Source organism: Pezoporus wallicus, unplaced genomic scaffold (genome assembly GCF_028554395.1).
Source record: "Pezoporus wallicus isolate ANWC-B61680 ecotype Strahan unplaced genomic scaffold, APGP_CSIRO_Pwel_v1 contig_3181, whole genome shotgun sequence".
Taxonomy (NCBI): domain Eukaryota; kingdom Metazoa; phylum Chordata; class Aves; order Psittaciformes; family Psittacidae; genus Pezoporus; species Pezoporus wallicus.
Window position 1 is genome coordinate 3,308,341 of NW_026641700.1, and position 19,695 is coordinate 3,328,035.

The 19,695-nt window shown below is 46.0% G+C and overlaps 2 protein-coding genes across 8 annotated transcripts; one reads left to right on the top strand and one right to left on the bottom strand.

Annotated features, from left to right (window-relative positions):
* Window positions 1-316: 316 nt before the first annotated feature.
* On the bottom strand, window positions 317-5,152 carry RPL15 (ribosomal protein L15). The gene is made up of 4 exons (XM_057424951.1): window positions 5,039-5,152; window positions 3,963-4,144; window positions 2,646-2,782; window positions 317-677 (listed from the first exon to the last, which is right to left on the bottom strand). Exons 2-4 carry the CDS (start codon window positions 4,132-4,134, stop codon window positions 372-374), a joined length of 615 nt encoding a protein of 204 aa, XP_057280934.1. The 5' UTR covers window positions 4,135-4,144; window positions 5,039-5,152; the 3' UTR covers window positions 317-371.
* Window positions 5,153-5,169: 17 nt separating this feature from the next.
* NKIRAS1 (NFKB inhibitor interacting Ras like 1) lies at window positions 5,170-18,907 on the top strand. Of its 7 annotated transcripts, none has more exons than XM_057424961.1 (5): window positions 5,170-5,274; window positions 5,733-5,812; window positions 6,437-6,563; window positions 15,564-15,805; window positions 18,564-18,907. In XM_057424961.1, the coding sequence occupies exons 3-5, from the start codon at window positions 6,470-6,472 to the stop codon at window positions 18,801-18,803; spliced, it is 576 nt and encodes a 191-aa protein (XP_057280944.1). In that variant the 5' UTR covers window positions 5,170-5,274; window positions 5,733-5,812; window positions 6,437-6,469; the 3' UTR covers window positions 18,804-18,907. The 7 variants fall into 7 exon arrangements, with proteins under 7 accessions (XP_057280944.1, XP_057280946.1, XP_057280948.1 ...); XM_057424963.1 differs by lacking the exon at window positions 6,437-6,563 and adding an exon at window positions 6,600-6,818; XM_057424965.1 differs by lacking the exon at window positions 6,437-6,563 and adding an exon at window positions 6,600-6,675.
* Window positions 18,908-19,695: the final 788 nt, after the last annotated feature.

Genomic DNA, 19,695 nt, shown 5'->3' on the forward strand with positions numbered 1-19,695 from the left:
AATAAACTAGCACTTTCAGTTTACATCTTATTGCACAAGATCGAAGCTGGCCTTCAGCCTAAGCACTGAACACAGACACCCTGACCTACAGACTCAGACTAACATAAAGAACGTGGACCAGCCTGATGGCTTTCAATTCATACTGCACTTCTTCTGTCTTAATCAAAAGTGAAACCCATCACAGAATTCTAAGCTCGAGGCTACAAGGTTCACAAACATCAGATTACATTATAAAAAGCCTTTCAAAACTATGGCAATGACTTAACTCCTGGAGAATCCTACGTTTCTCCACATAAACCAAGAAGCAGCAGAAGCATTTGTTAAATTCAACAACCCGCGTGAGCTTTATTAAATTGTTACACAGACAGGAATTAACGGTAACGGTGCAGCTGCAGCGTATTGCGTCTCCTCCAGGCAGCACGGCGCGAGCCACCGATGGTGTGGTGGAACTTGTGGCCCTTGCCAAGGCCACGACTCTTTCGCCCAGCTGATGTCAGCCCACGCATCTCCCTGTGCTTGTGGACAGGCTTGGTGATCCATTGGGTGTCAGGGTTGCGCCTGATGGTCTTGTGGAAGGGATCAATCAGGATCACTTCAAAAAACTTGTATGTGGAATCTTCACCGACCCAATAGGAGTTCAAGACTCTGAGAGCCCCACAGTGACGGCCAGCACGTTCCTAGCGGGAAAAAAGAATGCAGAGGATATAAAATCATGGATGCAGAGCACTCTTCATGCAGAAAAATGAAACTCAAACCTAAAGTTTGGTATACGTGCTAGAAATTTAAATTTGCACCAAGCAACCCTGTCTTCCTCAAAGAACTGCTCCCCTTCCAGATGCAAAGATGCTAGAAAAAGTAATAGCTGAAAGGAACGTTGTATTAAAAAAAGGCTGCCTGGATTCCTACATTAAATGGGTGTGAAACGTGTTTTAAGGTATGTACGGAGCAAGGTGTTTGGTGGATAAAAGAAAGAGCTACTTTGTACACAGAAGCACAGAGTCAGTAAATATCCAGCATTAAAAACAACTTTCACATGTAGATGGAGAGCACAAGTTGCACTTGGAGCTGCAGTCATGAAAGACTGATTAGTTTGGACATCCAAAGCTAAAGGGGAGAAAGGTGGTTCTGCAGAGAATAAGCCTACACTGACAGGAGAAAAGGAAGAGCTGATGTAACTAGTCTTTGTTCCACTGCTGGCACATTAGTGTTTGCTATTCCTATCTTCACTTGTGGTTGGAAAAAAGGAGTCTTAAGTTTAGAAAACAGAAGCAAGCAGAAAATACCAATTATGCAACTCCATCTGCCTCCCCATCAAGGATACTCCTTATTTAAACACTAGAAGTGGGTTTAATCATACAACTTGATCATCACTGTGGGAAAATATGAACCAATGAAGCCCACCCATCTTCTATCCCAATGGGATCCCAACCTATTGCTCCAGTCTTCTGGTAAACTGCACTTGCCTATTTTCTGCATAAGTAATAAAATTCTATCAAGTCCTTGTTTTATTCTAGCAGGTGAAAGCAACACATGTATTAAATATTAAAACACCATCAAGCAGTTTCTATGTGGGAATGGTAGCTGCAGTGGAAGTTTTACATTTCTATTTGAAATACATACCTCTTCCAAAATAGAAGAGGTCAGAGTCAGAGAACTTTGAATTAAAACTGAGACCAAATAACCTCTTCCATGAGCTATTGCCACAAGTGAGTGCGTAACTGGCAATCGGCTACCAGAGAACAGCATATATGAAGAACATACCATGAGCACTCAAAACACAGAATTGCCTTTTTAATTTAAACTGTGTTTCCTTTAAATTAGTATGTCCCATTTGTGTTTGTTTCCCCCACTTTAGAAAACCCCACCATATTCAAACTGCTGAAGTCAGCTGTGAATGGTTTTGAAGTCCTGGGAACAGAGAAGTCTTCTGCTCAAGACAGAAAGGCCAAGAGAAGACTTCATTCTTTCGTCTCTTTTTTGAGAGTACAGACTACTATTAATTCTAACGCCAACACTACTACTGTGACCTTACAAAACTTATCGAATGGAAGCTTCTGTTTGAAGTATTTTGGCAGGTAACAACATCTTGCCTAAAAACAAGTTAGCTACCAAGCTTTGTGCCTGGGAGGTACCAAAGTTTTTAATGAAGAACCAGAAGGTCTCTGGCATGCTACAGGCTTTAAGATAGGAACTCCTCTGTACTATGTAAAAGGACCACTGCCTAAAGCTGGTAATACATATAGCATGGCAGGGAACAGAGGTGGGATTTAGTGAAATCAGACCTGAGCATATCTGAATTATTTCTTTTGCCTTACCCTTTTTTTTAACCAGGGTTTATACTAGTTGTATGTCTGTTTTTCACCAGAATTACTGTGGCAAGCTTTAGAAGTAAGTGTAAACTATGAACATCAATAAAACACCTACGTAGTACTTCTCCTAGACAAGATTTGTAAACAGCTTTTTCATTTATCTCAATAGAGTTTTTCAAGACACTCCTGAGGGTCTCCTGCCATCAGCATTCAAGATCTTTTACCAGTGACTTGGGTTTTGGTTTGGGTTTTTTTTCTGTCCCTTGAGTATTTTCAGCTTTTACAGACCAAGACCTCCCTAAAGCCAAGTGTTTGAGCAATAATCAAAATAGTCACCTCTGCTACAGACTGAAGACTCCGGGCAAACTTTAGCTGGTTAACACCATGATGCACAGGTTTACCATAGGTTGCACCTTTCGGGACTGGGCGTTTACGACCACCACGGCGAACACGGACACGGTAGATAACATAACCTAAAAGAAATGATAACTTAGGAACTAGAGGAATTCTGGAGTGTAGCAATTTTGATGCCCATACGGTATTTCCAATCCCAAAAACTTGACATGAAATGCTGCAGAATTAGGTCACTATACCAGTCTGCACCAAAAATCTACAACTGGAGGTGGCCATCACAAAATGATTTTGTTATTTCTATTACAACTGAGTAAGGGAAAAGTGATAGCCTTGTTTGTTGCTACTGTTTTTCAGCTCCAAACCACAGCTTACAGCACCTTTTAACACCACACTCACAAACACACTAAGAACAGCTACAGCTACACTGTAACACAAACAACCACCCCAAACACAACAGCCCATATTCTGATCGTAGCAAGTACAAGCCATCCACAAGCCTTGCTGAAATCTCCTCACTGAAAAATTAGGGAGTTCGTTTTGAAAGTTTACAAACAGTAACAGAAGCGTAGATTCTTCCCTTTCTGTTTTTATACTGAACATTTCAAACTGTTCCAAGGATTTCATAGAATCATGGAGTGGTCTGGGTTGGAAGGGTTCTTAAAAGCTCAGCTAGTTCCAGCTCCTCGCCATGGGCATGGACATCTTCCAGCAGACCAGACTGCTCCAAGCCCTGTCCAACCTGGCCTTGAACACTGCCAGGGACAGTGCAGCCACAGCTTTGCTGGGCAGCCTGTGCCAGGGCCTCACCACCCTCAGAGAGAAGAGTTTATTTAATACCTTATCTAAATCTACCCTCAAGTTACAGACAGAAGGCCGTTTTCCCCAAGTTTCTTTCACTGACCAGTAACTGTTCACCATCTTGCTTACTCAAGCACATACAGCTGTAATACAGTCAGAGTAATGCATGACAAAACCTGGGCAGAGAAAGGACACCTCTCAAACTGAAGGTACCAAAAGCACCAGTCAACTTTGCACCAGTAACACAGCACACAAACAATTAAAACCAAAGCCCACTTGATCTCCATCTGCCAAAATGGCCACAGAAGGTGTGAATTCAAAGCTACATGATGTTTTAGGCTGTGGTCACTGCTATCAATTTAACAACATTAAGTTCACTTTATGCAGGACACCAGTTTCTTGGGGAGTATTTCAGCTGTCACTTAAGGAAGGAAGAAAACTGACATAAAACCAGTCCACTCCATCATGAAGCCCATGGACATGACCTCTACATCTCATTACCTTGCTTGGCCTTATATCCCAGCCTGCGAGCTTTGTCTGGTCGGGTGGGCCGGGGAGCTCGATGCAAGGCAGAGAGCTGGCGGTACTGCCAACAGCGGACACGCAGGAGGAACCGCATCACATCCGACTGCTTTTTCCTCCATAGCTCCTGGATGTACTTGTAGGCACCCATGTTTGTCTACCTGCTGAATTGAGAGGTCAATAAGTAAGATGCACCACATCTAAATGCGAACTCCTGCGAAGAGGGGAACTGCATGAAACCATATATGCAGCACCACTGAAACAGGATACCCTCAAGCTGTTTTATACCACTGCCATGTCTGCTACCATGGCTCACACATGGCTAGTCTCCAACACGACGCAGGGCTTTTACTTCCTTTTCATGTGTTCTTAAGCATTAAAGTCCTCAGCTGAGAAATTTTGAGATGCGTATGTGAGAATCTAGTTAACATCTGAAACAAGTTGTAAATATTTATCTGTAAGGAAGCATATGAGAGTGGCGTGGTCTTTATTCTCACGTGTTAATTACCCCTAAAAATATCTGAGCTCTCACACACCTGCAGCAACCAGCAGCTGGAAGTGAACTCCATCAAATCCTGCCCCCCACAAGTCACCATCAGCAAAACGCAATTCACTTATACACACAAAAAAAGGCCCGTTCACGTATGATTTTCCACACCCCTCTTCTCCCCACCCGCCCAGCTACGGCCCAGCTCTTCCCGTCCCAAGCAACTCCATCTTTACGATTACACTGACACGCAACACCGCAAACCCGGAGCCAACCCAGGCCGTACAATCTGTAACCACCCGCTGCGCTGCGCCGCTCGGTCTCCCGCTCACACCAGCCAGCGCTGCGGGCCCCCTCCCCGCCCCACACCGCGGGCAGCCCGCCGCGACACGGCTCAGCCCACAGGCCCTTCGTAGGCCTCCCTGCCCCCGCGGGGTGCAGAGAGCCCCTTCCCGCGGGAGCGGCCACATGGCGGCCCGCCGTGGCGGCACTGGGGCGGGAGGATGGGTACGTCCGGCCCAGGATGGACGCGGATTGACGGAACGGCCAAGCACAAACCCACCCTCACCTGATGGCGCCCAGCACCGGAAAGGAAGAAGCCTGCTGCCCACAACCCCTTGCGGCGGCATCAGGCTTCCGGCCGCCGCCGCGGTGCCTCATGGGTAGCGTAGTCCTGAAGTGGGAGAACTGCCCGGCCACTCTCCTCGTCCCGCCCCGGCCGGGCCCGGCCTCCGCGCCTGCCAATGGGCGGCAGGGGCGGGACTCGTCCCGGCTCCATGGGGTCCCGAGGGAAGCTGTGCCCAGGTGCGTGGGGGGGAGGTGGGAGACACGTCATACAGTTAAATTATAACGGGGGAGAGGGAACCAAAACAGCCCTAAAGCCTTTGGGGGAGGTGGGGAGGGAGCCAGCCGCCGGTGCCGCAGGCCTAAGGGGCTCTGTGCAAGGGCCGTGTGACAAGGTGAGCGTCTGCCCGCGCTGGGGCCGAGGCCCTGGCTCTGCCCGTTCCCGTTGTGCTCCCGTCTCTCCTGCGTACCGAGCGTTTCTGTGCCTTCCCTTCTCCCCGGCACTAGCAGAGGTGAATTGTCAGGCCTAGGGAAGAGGCCTGGTGCTGAGGGGACTTTGTCCCGCTTTCTGCAGCGTCCTCAGTGTGCTGCTATGGAGGTAGTGGGGAATCAAAGCTGGAATTAGGCTTTCCCTGACTGAAAGTGCCTCCTGCTTTGCGGTGGGGTGACCTCTCCATCTTTTGGTGTATGTTTTGCAGGGCACCCTGGCTTGTGAAGCATCACCCAGCTAACCTGGAATTGAAGCAGGACAACACCAGCCCCTCCTAGTCCTAACAAGGTACTCCGCAGCTGTGTCTGGGGCAAACTGCTTCAAGTAGCAAACTTGGAGTTAGGGCCCATGGCCGGCTTCTGGAGGCCTCCTGCTAGGACCAACCCCCACCCATCCAAACTGACTTAAAGCAGATGAAAACCCTGCTTTTGCATTTGCTTTCCTGTGTTTCTGCCTTTAACACTTCTATTTTCGAGCTCATAGCCTGTAAAAGCTAGAATCTTTCTATGTATGAAATAAAAGGGAAGGTACTGCTGTTTTGCTGCAGTTCCAGAAGCCATCCTGATACCACCAGGTACCATCAGGCCTACTGCAAACCCATGAAGCCAGTAACACAGGCCTTGCAGCATGCACACACCAACAAACACAGCCTTTGCCCCAGAGGGATAACACAGCTTCAGTCTCCCCAGGCCTGATGGGACAAGTGTTGAGGCTGCGGACAAGCATCATCAGCAATGGCAGCAGCATAAAACCTGAGAAAACGGTGTGGGAGGAAACTCTAGTCCTAAAAATACCAGCACTGGGGGGGGGAGCTGTGCCTCTCAGCAGCCGCTGCTTCCCACTTTGCCTCTCACCTTTTGTGGGCTTCATTTGTGCCTGGTGCCAGGCTCACAGACTCCTGTGTCTGCACAGGGCTCGCCTGCTGACTCTGCCCTCTTGGGAAAGATGGGAAAGGGCTACAAGGTGGTGGTGTGTGGAATGGCCTCGGTGGGAAAGACTGCGATTTTGGAGCAGCTTCTCTATGGAAAGCACACTATTGGTGAGATATTTTTGCTTTTTTTGCTTCCTTTTCCAGCATCTTGCTCTGCGTGGTTCCCAAAAACACAGTAAAGGAGGACTGCAAACTGCACCGGGTGAAGGAGGAAATTAATGTGTGTTTGTTGCATCTCTGGGCAGTTTTTGAAATTCATAGCCCCTTATTTACCTATTTTTAAACAAGGCTTGGAGAAGAACCCTTTTTGTGGTGTTCCCAGTTAGAAAATATGTGAATGCTTAGAAAGAAACAAACAGAAAAGTAGATGATGTGCTTGCTGCCTGTTTACATAAGAAATATCTCATTCCCTGCAAGATGCTGTAGATGCCTGAAAAGTAAATAGATCTCTTCTGATGAGTGGAGAGACTGTTCAGACTTTTATTCCGTCTCCTTAAAGCTTTATTTTGCTTGGGTTTGGCTGATATTTAATCAAAGCGCTGGAAAGAAAACCAGTTCAGCTGTAGGTCCCATGCTGTGTGCTGAACTTCAAGGGCCAAGCTTGGAGTTCTGAAATAAATCCTCCCATGGAAAAGGGCCTTGGGAGAGGAGCATGGGATGTGTGAGACTTGCTGTGCACAAAAGAAAGGTAATGAAGGCAAAGCCATCTTGTTTCCCTCTGTTTCCACATGATTTCTCTAAGAGAGGAAGCACAATGATCAGCAGGCTGGCAAAATACTCCTGCCTCAACTACGAACAGGTGCTGGCACCAGGGGTGAATCTTAGGGCTTTGACAGAAGATATCTAGTCCGTTTGTATCTTTTCCTTGGGCTGGTAAGTGAAGTGGACTTGGAATGAGTTATTGGATAAACACTAGGGTTTCTAGAACGGTGCTTTGCAGTCACTGTGCCTTTAAAATGTGTGGATGGGAGGAATTTGCTGGCAAAGCGTGATACAGAACTGTGTGCTCATGCCCTTGTTTCAAAGGATTTCCTCTAATATTGCAGTAACGTCTGTTTCCAGCATCCTACTGAGCCCTACGCACGTAGCCCTGTGTAGCTTTCAGCGTGAAGGTTGCAAAGCCTGCAGGCTAAAGGTTTTTCCCATTGCCACGGAGCTGCCACTCCTCTGCACGGGGCTGGGTGGCTATAACAGACACCCAAGCAGCATGAGCAAGGCCACATTACTTAAATCATATTGCCTTGCATTACTTCCTGCCCCGGGCTCCTATTAATGACCCAGGCAGGAAGGATATTCGGGTGTTGCTGATCAGAGGAGCTATTTATGGAGCCAGTCATGTACATGATTATACAGCGTCATGGGTATTGGCTGACATAACCGGAGGGAGGCCTTGTGCCCACGGTTTAGCTGCGGGTGTCCCTCTGTCACTCCTGAATGCTCTGCTCCAACTCAGCCATTGTGCAATGCGAACTTCCCCCCTCCCTTCCTTAAAAATATCAGTTTTCTTTTCCCACAGCACTGCTCTTATTTTTTGGAGTTAACAGTAAGGGGAGGAGCAGCTGATAGCAGAGGAGACAAGGAGGAAGGTAGTCTCCTGTTTTCTATTATTCTGGACAAATCTTATTCCCAAGACATTTAGAGAAAGAGGGAAAATAGCAGAGTTAAGATGAGAGTATGCAAAGGGCTCATATGGAGCCATTGCAGACCCAAGGGACAAGCAGCAATGTCCCAGCACGTGTGCCATCAGGCATATTTTGGGGTATGGACTGATATGTTGGTGTTCCTGGCAGTCCTGCTGAGTGGTCACCATCCTCCCTGCCTTTTCCTCAGCCCACAGACAGTTCTGGCAGAGGGTGCTGGGCTGCTGAAAATGGTTCCCAGAAGATCTTTAGCTACTGCTCCAATCTGTATTAATTTAACCCTCAAACTGCAGAAGCAGGACACCACTATAAGGGTCTCACTGGGCAAGGATGGAGTTTGAATGACAGTGAGTCTTTGATTGCTCCTTAGCTGAGCTGCTTTACACTGCACGGACTCATTGCTGCTGCCATTGTCGCAGGGGTGGCCCCTTCACGCTTAAAACGTGATTACTGAATCTTGATCCTTGAGCTCCAGAAAGTTGGCATATACATCTTGGCTGCTGGCCTCTCTGGCAGGAGGCGAAAGGGACTAGTGTGTTTGCTGAAAGCCTGTCTGTTCAGAGCCAGTCAGTAAGGCAGCCCACCGGGTATGGCAACGTGGACACAAGCTGTTCCAAAACCTGTGCTTCCTGACTGACGTCAGGAGCAGCTCTGCGGCTGGTCCGAGGGCCAGGGAACCAACGCATGGAGTCTTTCCATTCCTGGTGGCATCCATATCCTCCTCCTAGTAACAAGAAGCATGCTCAAACTTGGTTGTAGGCTCAGAGCAGCACAGGTTCTGGTGCCAACCTCTGTGATGTCCCAGCCACTGACATGGGGATCTCCTTGTGGCTGTAATCATCTGTGAGACTGTGTCAGTGCTCAGGTGCCTCTTGTTGACTTTGCTGTCAAAAGGAGTGGTGGCAGAGCTGCTATCAGGGAAGTGATTAATGTCCTTGGAGGTTTCAGGTTGCTATATAAAGCCCTTGGCTTTGAGCCTATGCTCCTGGCTGCGTACTTGGTCATGGTGCTGTAAACCTAGCTGTGCTTTCTTTTCCTAGAAAATGTGCACCTTCAGCTCTCCCTGGCTTGTCACAAATTAAGTCCCTAAGTTCTGTGTTTCTTACATGGTCAGCAGCTGGCACTCTTGCAAAGGCACTAAGATTGCTTGAGGTCAAAGAGGAAAAAGTTGTCGGGAGGGAAGAATGCCCCCAAAATGGAATAATTGTTCTTGGACCATGTGAGCAACAATGTGTAGTGCTACACACCTTTGTGCTGGGCTTTAAAATTGCAAGAGCAGCTGTTTGTTTAGCATGAGAAAGGAAAGGGCAAAAAGGTGAGAGAAACAGAGATGCATAAAGTAACATATAGAATCATAGAATAGTTAGGGTCAGAAAGGACCTTAAGATCATCTAGTTCCAAACCCCCTGCCATGGGGGGGGGGACACCTCACACTAAACCATCTCACCCAAGGCTTCGTCCAACCTGGCCTTGAACACTGCCAGGGATGGAGCATCCACAACCTCCCTGGGCAACCCATTCCAGTGCCTCACCACCCTCACAGGAAAGAATTTCCTCCTTATATCCAATCTAAACTTCCCCTGTTTAAGTTTTAACCCGTTACCCCTTGTCCTGTCACTACAGTCCCTATTGAAGAGTCCCTCTCCAGCATCCCTATAGGCACCCTTCAGATACTTGGAAGGCTGCTATGAGGTCTCCATGCAGCCTTCTCTTCTCCAGGCTGAACAGCCCCAACTTTCTCAGCCTGTCTTCATACGGGAGGTGCTCCAGTTCCCTGATCATCCTCCTGGCCCTTCTCTGGACTTGTTCCAACAGTTCCATGTCCTTTTTATGTTGAGGACACCAGAACTGCACACAATACTCCAGGTGAGGTCTCACGAGAGCAGAGTAAAGGGGCAGGATCACCTCCTTTGACCTGCTGGTCACGTTCTTTTTGATGCAGCCCAGGATACAGTTGGATTTCTGGACTGCAAGCACACACTCTTGGCTCATGTTCATTTTCTCATCAACCAACATCCCCAAGTCCTTCTCCGCAGGGCTTCTCTGAATCTCTTCTCTGCCCAACCTGTAGCTATGCCTGGGATTGCTCCGACCCAGGTGTAGGACCTTGCACTTGGCATGGTTAAACTTCATGAGGTTGGCATCAGCCCACCTCACAAGCGTGTCAAGGTCCCTCTGGATGGCATTCCTTCCCTTCAGCGTATCAACTGAACCACACAGCTTGGTGTCATCAGCAAACTTGCTGAGGGCGCACTCAGTCCCACTGTCCATGTCAGCGATGAAGATGTGGAACAAGACCAGTCCCAACACCGATCCCTGAGGACACCACTCATTACTGGTCTCCAGCTGGACATTGAGCCATTGACCACAACTCTTTGTGTGCGGCCATCCAGCCAGTTCTTTATCCACCAAGTGGTCCATCCATCAAATTGATGTCTCTCCAATTTAGAGACAATTTAGAGATGTTGTGTGGGACAGTGTTGAACGCTTTACACAATTTCAGGTAGATAACATCAACTGCTCTACTCCTGTCCATCAGTTCTGTAGCCCCATCACAGAAGGCCACCAAATTGGTCAGGCAGGATTTCCCCTTAGTGAAGCCATGCTGGCTGTCACCAAGCACCTTGTTGTTTTTCATGTGCCTTAGCATGCCTTCCAGCAGAATCTGCTCCAAGATTTTGCCAGGCACAGAGGTGAGACTGACTGGTCTGTAATTCCCTGGGTCATCCATTTTCCCCTTCTTGAAAATGGGGGTTATATTTCCCTTTTTCCAGTCATCAGGAACTTCACCTGACTGCCATGATTTTTCAAATATGATGGCCAGCAGCTTAGCAACTTCATTTGCCAGCTCCTTCAGGACCCACAGATGGATTTTATCAGGTCCTATGGACTTGTGCATGTTCAGATTTTTAAGATGGTCTTGAACCAGATCCTCTCCTACAGTGGGCACAAGGTCTTCCTTCTCACAGTACCTGTGTCTGCCTTCCAAGACTTGGGTGGTTTGGTCAGAGCCTTTGCCAGTGAAGACTGAGGCAAAGAAGTCATTCAGAACCTCAGCCTTCTCCAAATCCTGTGTAGCCAGTACTCCCGAGAGCTTCCTGAGGGGGCCTACGTTGTCCCTCATCTGTTTTTTATTTGCTATGTACTTGTAGAATCCCTTCCTGTTATCCTTAACATCCCTAGTCAAGTTTAATTCTAACTGGGCCTTAGCTTTCCTAACCTGGCCCCTAGCTTCCTGGACAACACCCCTGTACTCTTCCCAGGCCTCCTGTCCTTGCTTCCACCTTTTATAAGCCTCTTTTTTCCTTCGAAGGCTCCTCAGGAGCTCCTTATCCATCCAAGGAGGTCTCCTGGCCCTCCTGCTGCACTTCCTTCTGGTTGGGATGCAACACTCCTGAGCTTGTAGCAGGTGATCCTTGAATATCAACCAACAGTCTTGGGCACCCCTGCCCTCTAGGGCTAAATCCCATGGAACCTTACTAAGCAGGTTATCCTCTCTGGCTAAGCTGATACAAGGAATGAGACAAAACCTGAAAGCAGATGTTTGTAATGGGTGCAGATTTAGCTTTGAGTCATGCAGGGACTATACTGCCACGGTCAGGACGAAGAGTTGTTAGGGCTTGCTCTGCTTGGCCTAAGCTCTCTTGGGGGGGCTAACAGAGTTCCTGGTTTGACTTTGGCACAGGACATGTCCATAAAGAGGATAGGTGTTTTTCCTTAAGCAGTGTCCCTGTTCAGTTGTGGTGCAGAAAGGAGTCTTCCTTCTGCCTTTAAAGTATCTCTGGCCCCTTATCAGCTCAACAGGAGGAGATGAGAAGGCTTCCTGTGGATTTTCCTTATCTCTGCCTCCTGGCTGTGTAAATAGCTGGTGTGGTCAGGTTATTCATAAGTAGCTACTTCAAATCATCTTACCAGCTAGGAATGAAAACATATATTGCTGTGGTAAAACCCATAATGGAAGAATTTGCCTTATTTGGTCTCATCTGAAGGGATTTTAGGTTTTGGCTTTCACAGCTCCAAAGCTATGGAAGCTAATTAACCAAATTGCGTGTTCTTGTATCTTTGTTTCTTATATCAAAACTACCTCATGATAGAGCTGCAGCCAGCTTAACATTTTAGAAATGGATGAAAATGGAGCTGAATGTATGCAACTAAGGGTCAGAATGGTGCCCACTACTTGGTTGGACCAGTACTTAACTAGCAGCTACTTCTAAATAGACCAGCTCTTGCTGAGGCCTGTCCAGCTCTTCTCCAAGTCAGGGATACTCTGATATGTTGTCATTTGAGATGTAAGAAAGCAAAGCATGTTATCCTGCAGTTTACAAACACAAGGGATAGCATGTTTTAGGAGGTCTTTGCTAAGTTCCTGCTTTAAAAAGGGAAGGTGAAAATACATACAAGACTTCAAAAAGTACCCTAAGAAGACACAAAACATGCTCTGACTTTATGTTCAAGAGTCCCTGAGGAACTTCTGAAATTCCATCCATCTTGAAATTTTGCTATATTTTAGTATTTGCAATATCTCTGCCTTGCTCAGGCTGTGTGCTGTATTTATTAGTATATTGAGCCTTTCCTGATTGGGAAGCCACCAGGGGTTGAAACACCACTCAGTTTATGACTGAAGCTTCCCCTTGCGGCTCCTCTGTGGCAGCAGTTGGTAACATAGATGAAGACCTTTCTGTGTCTCCCAAGACTTGCACCAGCTATGGTAGGCACTAGAGAATGGCATCAATCTCCTGTCTATCCTTCTTTTCCCTCCCTAATTTTTTTTCATCTTTAGTTTCCAAAGAAACCGCAGGATTGTTCACTGCAACTGTTGTTAGTTCCCCTTTCCCCCCATAGCTTCGGAACATGAAAGCTAGTTCCATCTGCCCATTCATCTGTGTCACAGCAGTGGATGTCTCACAATACGCTTCTGTAAATTTAAAAGAACTGATAGCAGGAAGGAGAGGAAGGGCACATGACAATACTCTCCTGCAAGGGAAAGCTGCTTGAGCCGGTAGCAGTCTGCAGGGCAGTCACTCCACAGCACAAGCTGCCTTTGCCCACCCAGCTAGTGCAGGTGGGAGGATGCCCAGGGATGCCAGAGAAGGAAAGGAGATCTGGGATCCTTGTGACAGGAGGATGGGGTGTTAAAAGGCACCCTCCTAGGATAATGGGCTTTCCTAACTAGTTTTGCTGCTAGTACAACAGCTTGCCTGGCACATAAAATCATAGCATGGTTTGGGTTGGAAGGTACCTTAGAGATCAAGTTCCAATCCTCCTGCCATGGGCAAGGACACCTTCCACTAGACCAGGTTGCTCAGGCCCCATCCATGTTTGAATGGAGACCACGAAAGTGTTTGACTGGGATGGTACTGACAAGAATTGTAAATATTGGCTAGCATGTGGTCTGGGCTTTAGAAGCAGGGCCTAGAATATGGTGACACAGGTACGTCTAAAAATTATCTGTGTTTGCTTAGGAATCTACTTGCATATACTCCCTCCTGCAACGTACATAGGTGAAGCTTTACCTCTGGAATCTGCTACTGATGCATAAATTCCAGCTGCCTCCAAAGTGCCCTCCCCATTTCACATCAAAATTTATTGCTCTATTCTGCTGACTTAAGTGCTGGGTCTTAATTTTTCACTTAATTTTCAAGTAGGTTGTTAAAAGACATAGTTTTCACTGCCACTTTTAATGCCATTAAAAAGAGACCATCAGAGGAGAAGGTGGATATATTAAAGACTGCTGAATTACAGTGCATCATTTAGATGGTAAAAACCTGTACAACATCATTGCTTTCTAAGTAGAAAACTTCGGTAGTTATGGTTCATTCCTTCTTGCCAAAGTAGTATTTACTGATGCTAGGTATTTCCTTGACCTGTCTGTACAACACAAGGACGCAAAGCAAGAATATAGTGCTTTATCTATAGAAGAGTGCTATATCCAGAAAGGGCTTTGTTACTGCTTTGGTCTTAAGAAATGCCCTTGTAACACATTCTCCAGCTACATGGAATGTGTTTGTGACTCCTCTTCTTATTAACCTTTGTTTTGTCCTTCTGCTCGCAGTTTTGCTTTTGCACATTAGCATGGTTATATTTGGAGGCGAGGGAAATTAATTCGTTGCAAACCTAATAAGAGTTTGATCTATGATGACTGCACAGAGAGGGGCAAAAAGAACAGCTTGTGCCACTTTCCTGCACAGGAATGCTGCATACATCATGGGAAATGGTCAGTGTGGGTGGAATGCTTCAGCTTGTTTGTCAATGTGAAGTACTCTGAATAGTGTCATTGAATGCAGAAAAATCCTTATTTTCACAGGGCAAATAATCCCTGGTGTTTTCTTAAACAATGCACTAATATGGCCCCTTTTTGGCACACAAAGACAATAAAACAGAACTAGTTGCTGTAGCCCTGCAAAGGCAAACAGTTCATGCATACAGGAGTGCAATGGAGGCAAAAAGGTGGATTCCAGAGGGTTTATATGGATACTTAAAACCAACTCTGAAAGTGGCCCAGTGACTGTACATAGTTTGCTGGGACCTGTAACCTTATGCACCCACATCCAGGGGGAACACAAAGCTAAGGTGATCTATGTGTTTTCAGGTTTGGCTTGGAAAAAGTAATTTTAATTAGTTCAAAGTAAGAGGTCTTGAATTACCTCACGTTTACAATGAGGAGAGGAAGCAAGGAGAGCCAGTCTGCAGATAGTTACCATGGAGCAGGTGATATATATATATAGATATATAGATAGATATATATATGAAAGCTTGTTACCTTGTGTGTGCTCTTACCTCGCAGTAGATGAGCTTGCTTTTATTAGCAAATCTGAATCATTTTAAATCCCTAAGGGGTGGAAAAAACTCACTGTGTATCTGAGTAAATATAACATGCAAATTTGCTTGCATGCAAACTTCCCCTTCCTTTTCTGGCTTGATTTTACTTGTTGGTTAATTGTACCACCAATACACGTTCATTTCCAGAATTATTCTTTTGGCTTCTGCTTCTGCTGTATGATCCGGCTCAGTATGAAGCAAAGAAGTAGGCTCAAGATGTTAGTACTTGACTATCTGGTGTTCCTTGGCTGTTCTTCCAAAAGGATATGTTTGGGCAGGCCCATTTGCAGCATGTTTGGCACAGAACTGGTACCCTGGGTGGTTGGAGTTTGGGAAACCTAGGAGAAGAGCTATGTATCTTATCCTATACTGAATGTGCATGTTGCATAGGTTAATTTCACAGGCATAATCATGTGTTCACATATTAGATGGTTGTATTTATGCAGTGTCGCTATTGTAAATAGCTGGTGCAGTGATCTATAAATACAGTCCTTCATGGGGATGTCAGGCAAGGCTGAGTCCAGGTCAAGTCACTCTGGAAAACATGCACTGGAAGCTATTGTTGGGTAAAAGCCTGCTGTACTTCAAATAATTCTTATAGTGGTGCTGTACTTACACCAGTTGAACTTTCCTGCTTGATTTAAAACAGGTTTAGAAGAGGGTGCCACAATGGAAGATGTGTATTTGGCATCGGTGGAAACAGACCGAGGTGTGAAGGAACAGTTACGGCTTTATGACACCAGGGGTCTGCAGGAGGGCGTAGAAGTGCCAAAGCACTATTTCTCTGTCGCTGATGCCTTCGTTCTCGTGTATGCTGTGACCAGCCTCGAAGCTTTCCAAAGAGTGGAACTGCTCAAAAAGGAGATTGATGTCTTTAGAGACAAAAAGGAGGTAAACTCATGGTGCTTAACTGCTTGGCTCATAGCTATATCAGTGATAGAAAATTAAGGTTGCAAAGCAGAGAGTTTGTTTCTTTAAAGCTTGCATACAAAGGAAAATGAATGTACCCATAGCCGTGGGCAATCCAGCAAAAGGAAGCTTTCTCATGCTGGGGAAGCCTAATTCACATGCCATGCAGGTCATGCAAAAGAATGCGGGGTTTTTTTTCCTCCTTACTTCATCTACTGAGCTAAAATTCAGTTAACTGAATGCACCAGCCAGGATACTTATGACTAATAAAACATATGGTCTACAGCAGTGCAGTTCATACATTTTTTTTTAGATATTGTACATGGGAAGTCAAGTGCATAGAATAATGTTACGGAGGGCATTATCTTTGTTTGTTTTGTATTCATGTACTTGATGGCTTACAAACTAGTGTAATTGACAGTGGGTCTCCCAGACATTAGTCAATTGGCAAAGCAGCTTTAATGTATTTTAACAACCATATTGAATCAATTCAATTGTGTGAAATGACTGCTCTATTTTCCCTTAGAAAGCAGCTAGTGTTTTCAGCTGACAGTGTTCCAGCTTAGCTAAACAAATATAACTTGCATGTGGCATTAGCATTATGGCTTTTCCTACAGTATCTTTATGTTCTCTAGTAGTTTTTCCTGGTAAATGTCTTTAGCCTACAGCTTTCCAAATGTCTGGTTTATGCTGTTAAAAAAAAATAATAGAAGCTCATGAAGAATTAATTGGATAATGGTAGGGAGAGACTTTCCAAAAATGTATCTCGTTCAGTACTGACAGCACATAGGGTGGTGGAGGAAGGCAGGCTCCAAGGCTGACATCAGCCGAATGTGCCATCAGGGGAGAGTTATGTTAGCTTGTAGGGCTGGTGTGAGCTGCAGGCCGTCACATATAGCAGGAATCTGGGAGTCAATCACAACTCCCCTGCAGGGCGAGGAAAGCTGGACAAGCAGGAAGTTTTGCTCAGGTGCTGTGTTTTTTTGAGGGCCCCATGAGTTACTTTACAGCATGTTGTAATGCAGAGAGCGAATCACAGCCCAAACAGGATCCATGTCTCTCTCTCTTCTATGTTACCTGCCAGAACTCCTCTCTTGTTGCATGCAGGTATTTTAGAAAACAGCCAATTTGTTTATCCTTTGGCAGAGCTTAAAAGTTTTGATCTTGACTAAGGATGGCATAGTTGAGAAAGTGGTGCCCACAATAAGCTGGATAACTTAGTTTTATTTCTGTGATTTATAGTCCATATATAATAGGTTTTGAAACATAGACAGAAGGTGAGCTCAGGAGTCCTAGCTTAAAAAAGCAACAGCAGGCTCAAAGCTTGGGCTATGCTAGAAAGCATCCTCAACTGAATGAGGGATCTATCTCACCTGGTGCTTCTGAGCTGGCAGAACTTCACCTTGAAGTCGCCTGTTGCATGGCAGATGACAGAAAGCACTGATGGTTGGTTCCTTGCCTCTGCTCTCCAGCACCCACCTTAAAGCCTGGCCAAATTTTATGCTAAATAGAGTTTGTGTTCTCTCATAATGACAGAGTTTAACCATAGGTAAAATTCAGTTGAAGCATGTGGTAAATGCATATGAAGATTTTAGCTTCTTTCAAAGCTTTCTCAGAGGGAAAACACATTTTCCTGAACACCCTAGGCTGCTATGGAAAGGAAAGGAAGCCTCAGACCTCACAGGAACAGGACAAACACCTCTAGCTGCTAAGAAAAAGACGTCCTGGAATTAGCTTGATGAACAGGAAAGAGCATGCAGGTGTGGCCACAGCAAAAAACCCAAAGAAGAATTTATCACTTTGTCAAACCACTAGTGTAGAGTTGAGACCAGAGTTTGACTAAGGACCTTGAACTCTAAATGTAGGCATGGTTTCTCTTGGGAGCTGATGCTGGTAACACGTTTTTAGAAAATGGTTAACTTAAAATAGCAGGAGCAGTAACTGTAAGTGGCCAGCACCACCTTCAGCACTTCCTAGAACTGAAGTACCAGGCAGGCCACTGAGCTCAGCCACACTGTACTTCCTTGGTGATACAGAAGTCACTGGATGGATCATTACAACTAAGGCTGTGTTGTGAAACAGCTGTGCTGCTCTAGTTAGCTAACCAGCTGCTCTTGAAACTGCTTCTGAGAGGATGGTGCTTATCTGACCCTTGCAGCAACAGAAGACTGTCCCGATAGGTCCCTCTGGTGGCTTTCCATGCGTGCAGGAGTGGGCAGCTGGCTGGGCTGAACAACAGCTCAGCCTGCCCGGGCTGCTGGCACAGGCCGCCTTCTGGCACAGTTGGCTTTATTTGTATTGTGGGCTTGGTTAAAACAAGCTGGGCAAAATCCACAGCTGTGGGGTCCAGGCTCTCTCTGCTGCCACCGCCTCTCAAGCATCTGCTGCTCTGACCTACTCAGATGTCATGTTCTTATCATTTGTATAGGGCAGGTCAGTTGCCAAGTAAATGGAGAATAGGGCTGTTTAACTTTGGCTCTCGTGGGCATTGCTTCCCTTCAAGCAGCTGGGGAGGTAGAAGTCCTGCATATCCTATGATTAAAACCAGCTCCCAGCCCACATGTAGATGAGGCTAATTAGAATCCCAAACCCTGATCTTCCAAACTACACACAGTTTATCTTGTGCTAGTGCTGAGTTAAAGAACAGGTCTGAACTGTGTTGCTACTTGCCTGTTGTTGAAAAGAGCTGTGAGTGGTGCATGCGTTTTGTACAAAGCTTACGCTTTTGTTTTGTTTGTAGGTAACAGTTATTGTCCTGGGAAACAAAACTGACCTCGTGGACCAAAGGCAAGTGGAAACAGAAGCAGCACAGCAATGGGCAAGGGCTGAGAAAGTGAGACTGTGGGAAGTGACTGTAACAGATCGGAAAACACTGCTTGAGCCCTTCACCTTCTTAGCTAGCAAACTCTCTCAGTCCCAGAACAAATCAACATTTCCCTTGCCTGGAAGGAAGAGCAAAGGGAATAACTGTGATAACTAAGCTACCTAAGCTGCCAGGTCACTGTCTAAGTCCTTTCTGTGCCATGCTTCTCACAGTTTCACTTAAAGCAATAATCTCATTCAGGAATAAAATCTGCAAGTTTATCGCTAAGAGGTATCTTTTCTTCTCATGGCCTTGGCTTGGGAAAGTCACTGGTGATAAAAGCCCTAAAAAGCATTTCATGAGAAGAGTTATCTTGCAACAGGGGTTATGGAGGAGGGGAGGGTGGGTGGAAACCTCTCTAGTTGGAGCTTTGACTGTGCCTGGATACAGCTATGTTGAGGGACAAATCAACAAGCTTATTAAGCAATCCCCGTGCAGAGCTATAGCAGAGCTATAGCCTCTAGTTACAAATAGTACTGGCTGCAATAAAGCATTCAGCTTTAAAAAGAGGATATGTTTTTAATGGCAACAGTCCTTTTACCTTTGACTTTAAACAGGGCCACAGGGCTTTTTGATGCTGCAGGAGGCTGAGTTCAGTGTGTTGCTGCAGAAGGTTTTGGGGCAGGAGGAACAACTACCAGCAGATTGAGCTGCTGAGGTTCTGCTACTGTCTGAAAGATAAAAACAAAGAAAAAAAAACCCAAATCTTGTGAGAGAGACTAGAACAGATCTACCCTGACAGGAAACTTGTCAGCAAAGTCTGGCAAGTAGTGCTTTCAGCTCAGGAATTTATTTGTACAAACCAGAGAAGCTCTCAGAGCACTCATTAGCTTAACTGCGACCTGAAGGACGACATAGCTGTACATGGTTTTGTTCCAGCATGTCCAGTACAAATCAGTCACATTCACATTAGTGATAATTTTGCTGAGAAACTAAATGGAGCAATTTTGTATGCAGGAGGTGCTGCCTGGGCTCTGCTTAGTGCATTGCATAATACTCCTACCTAGCC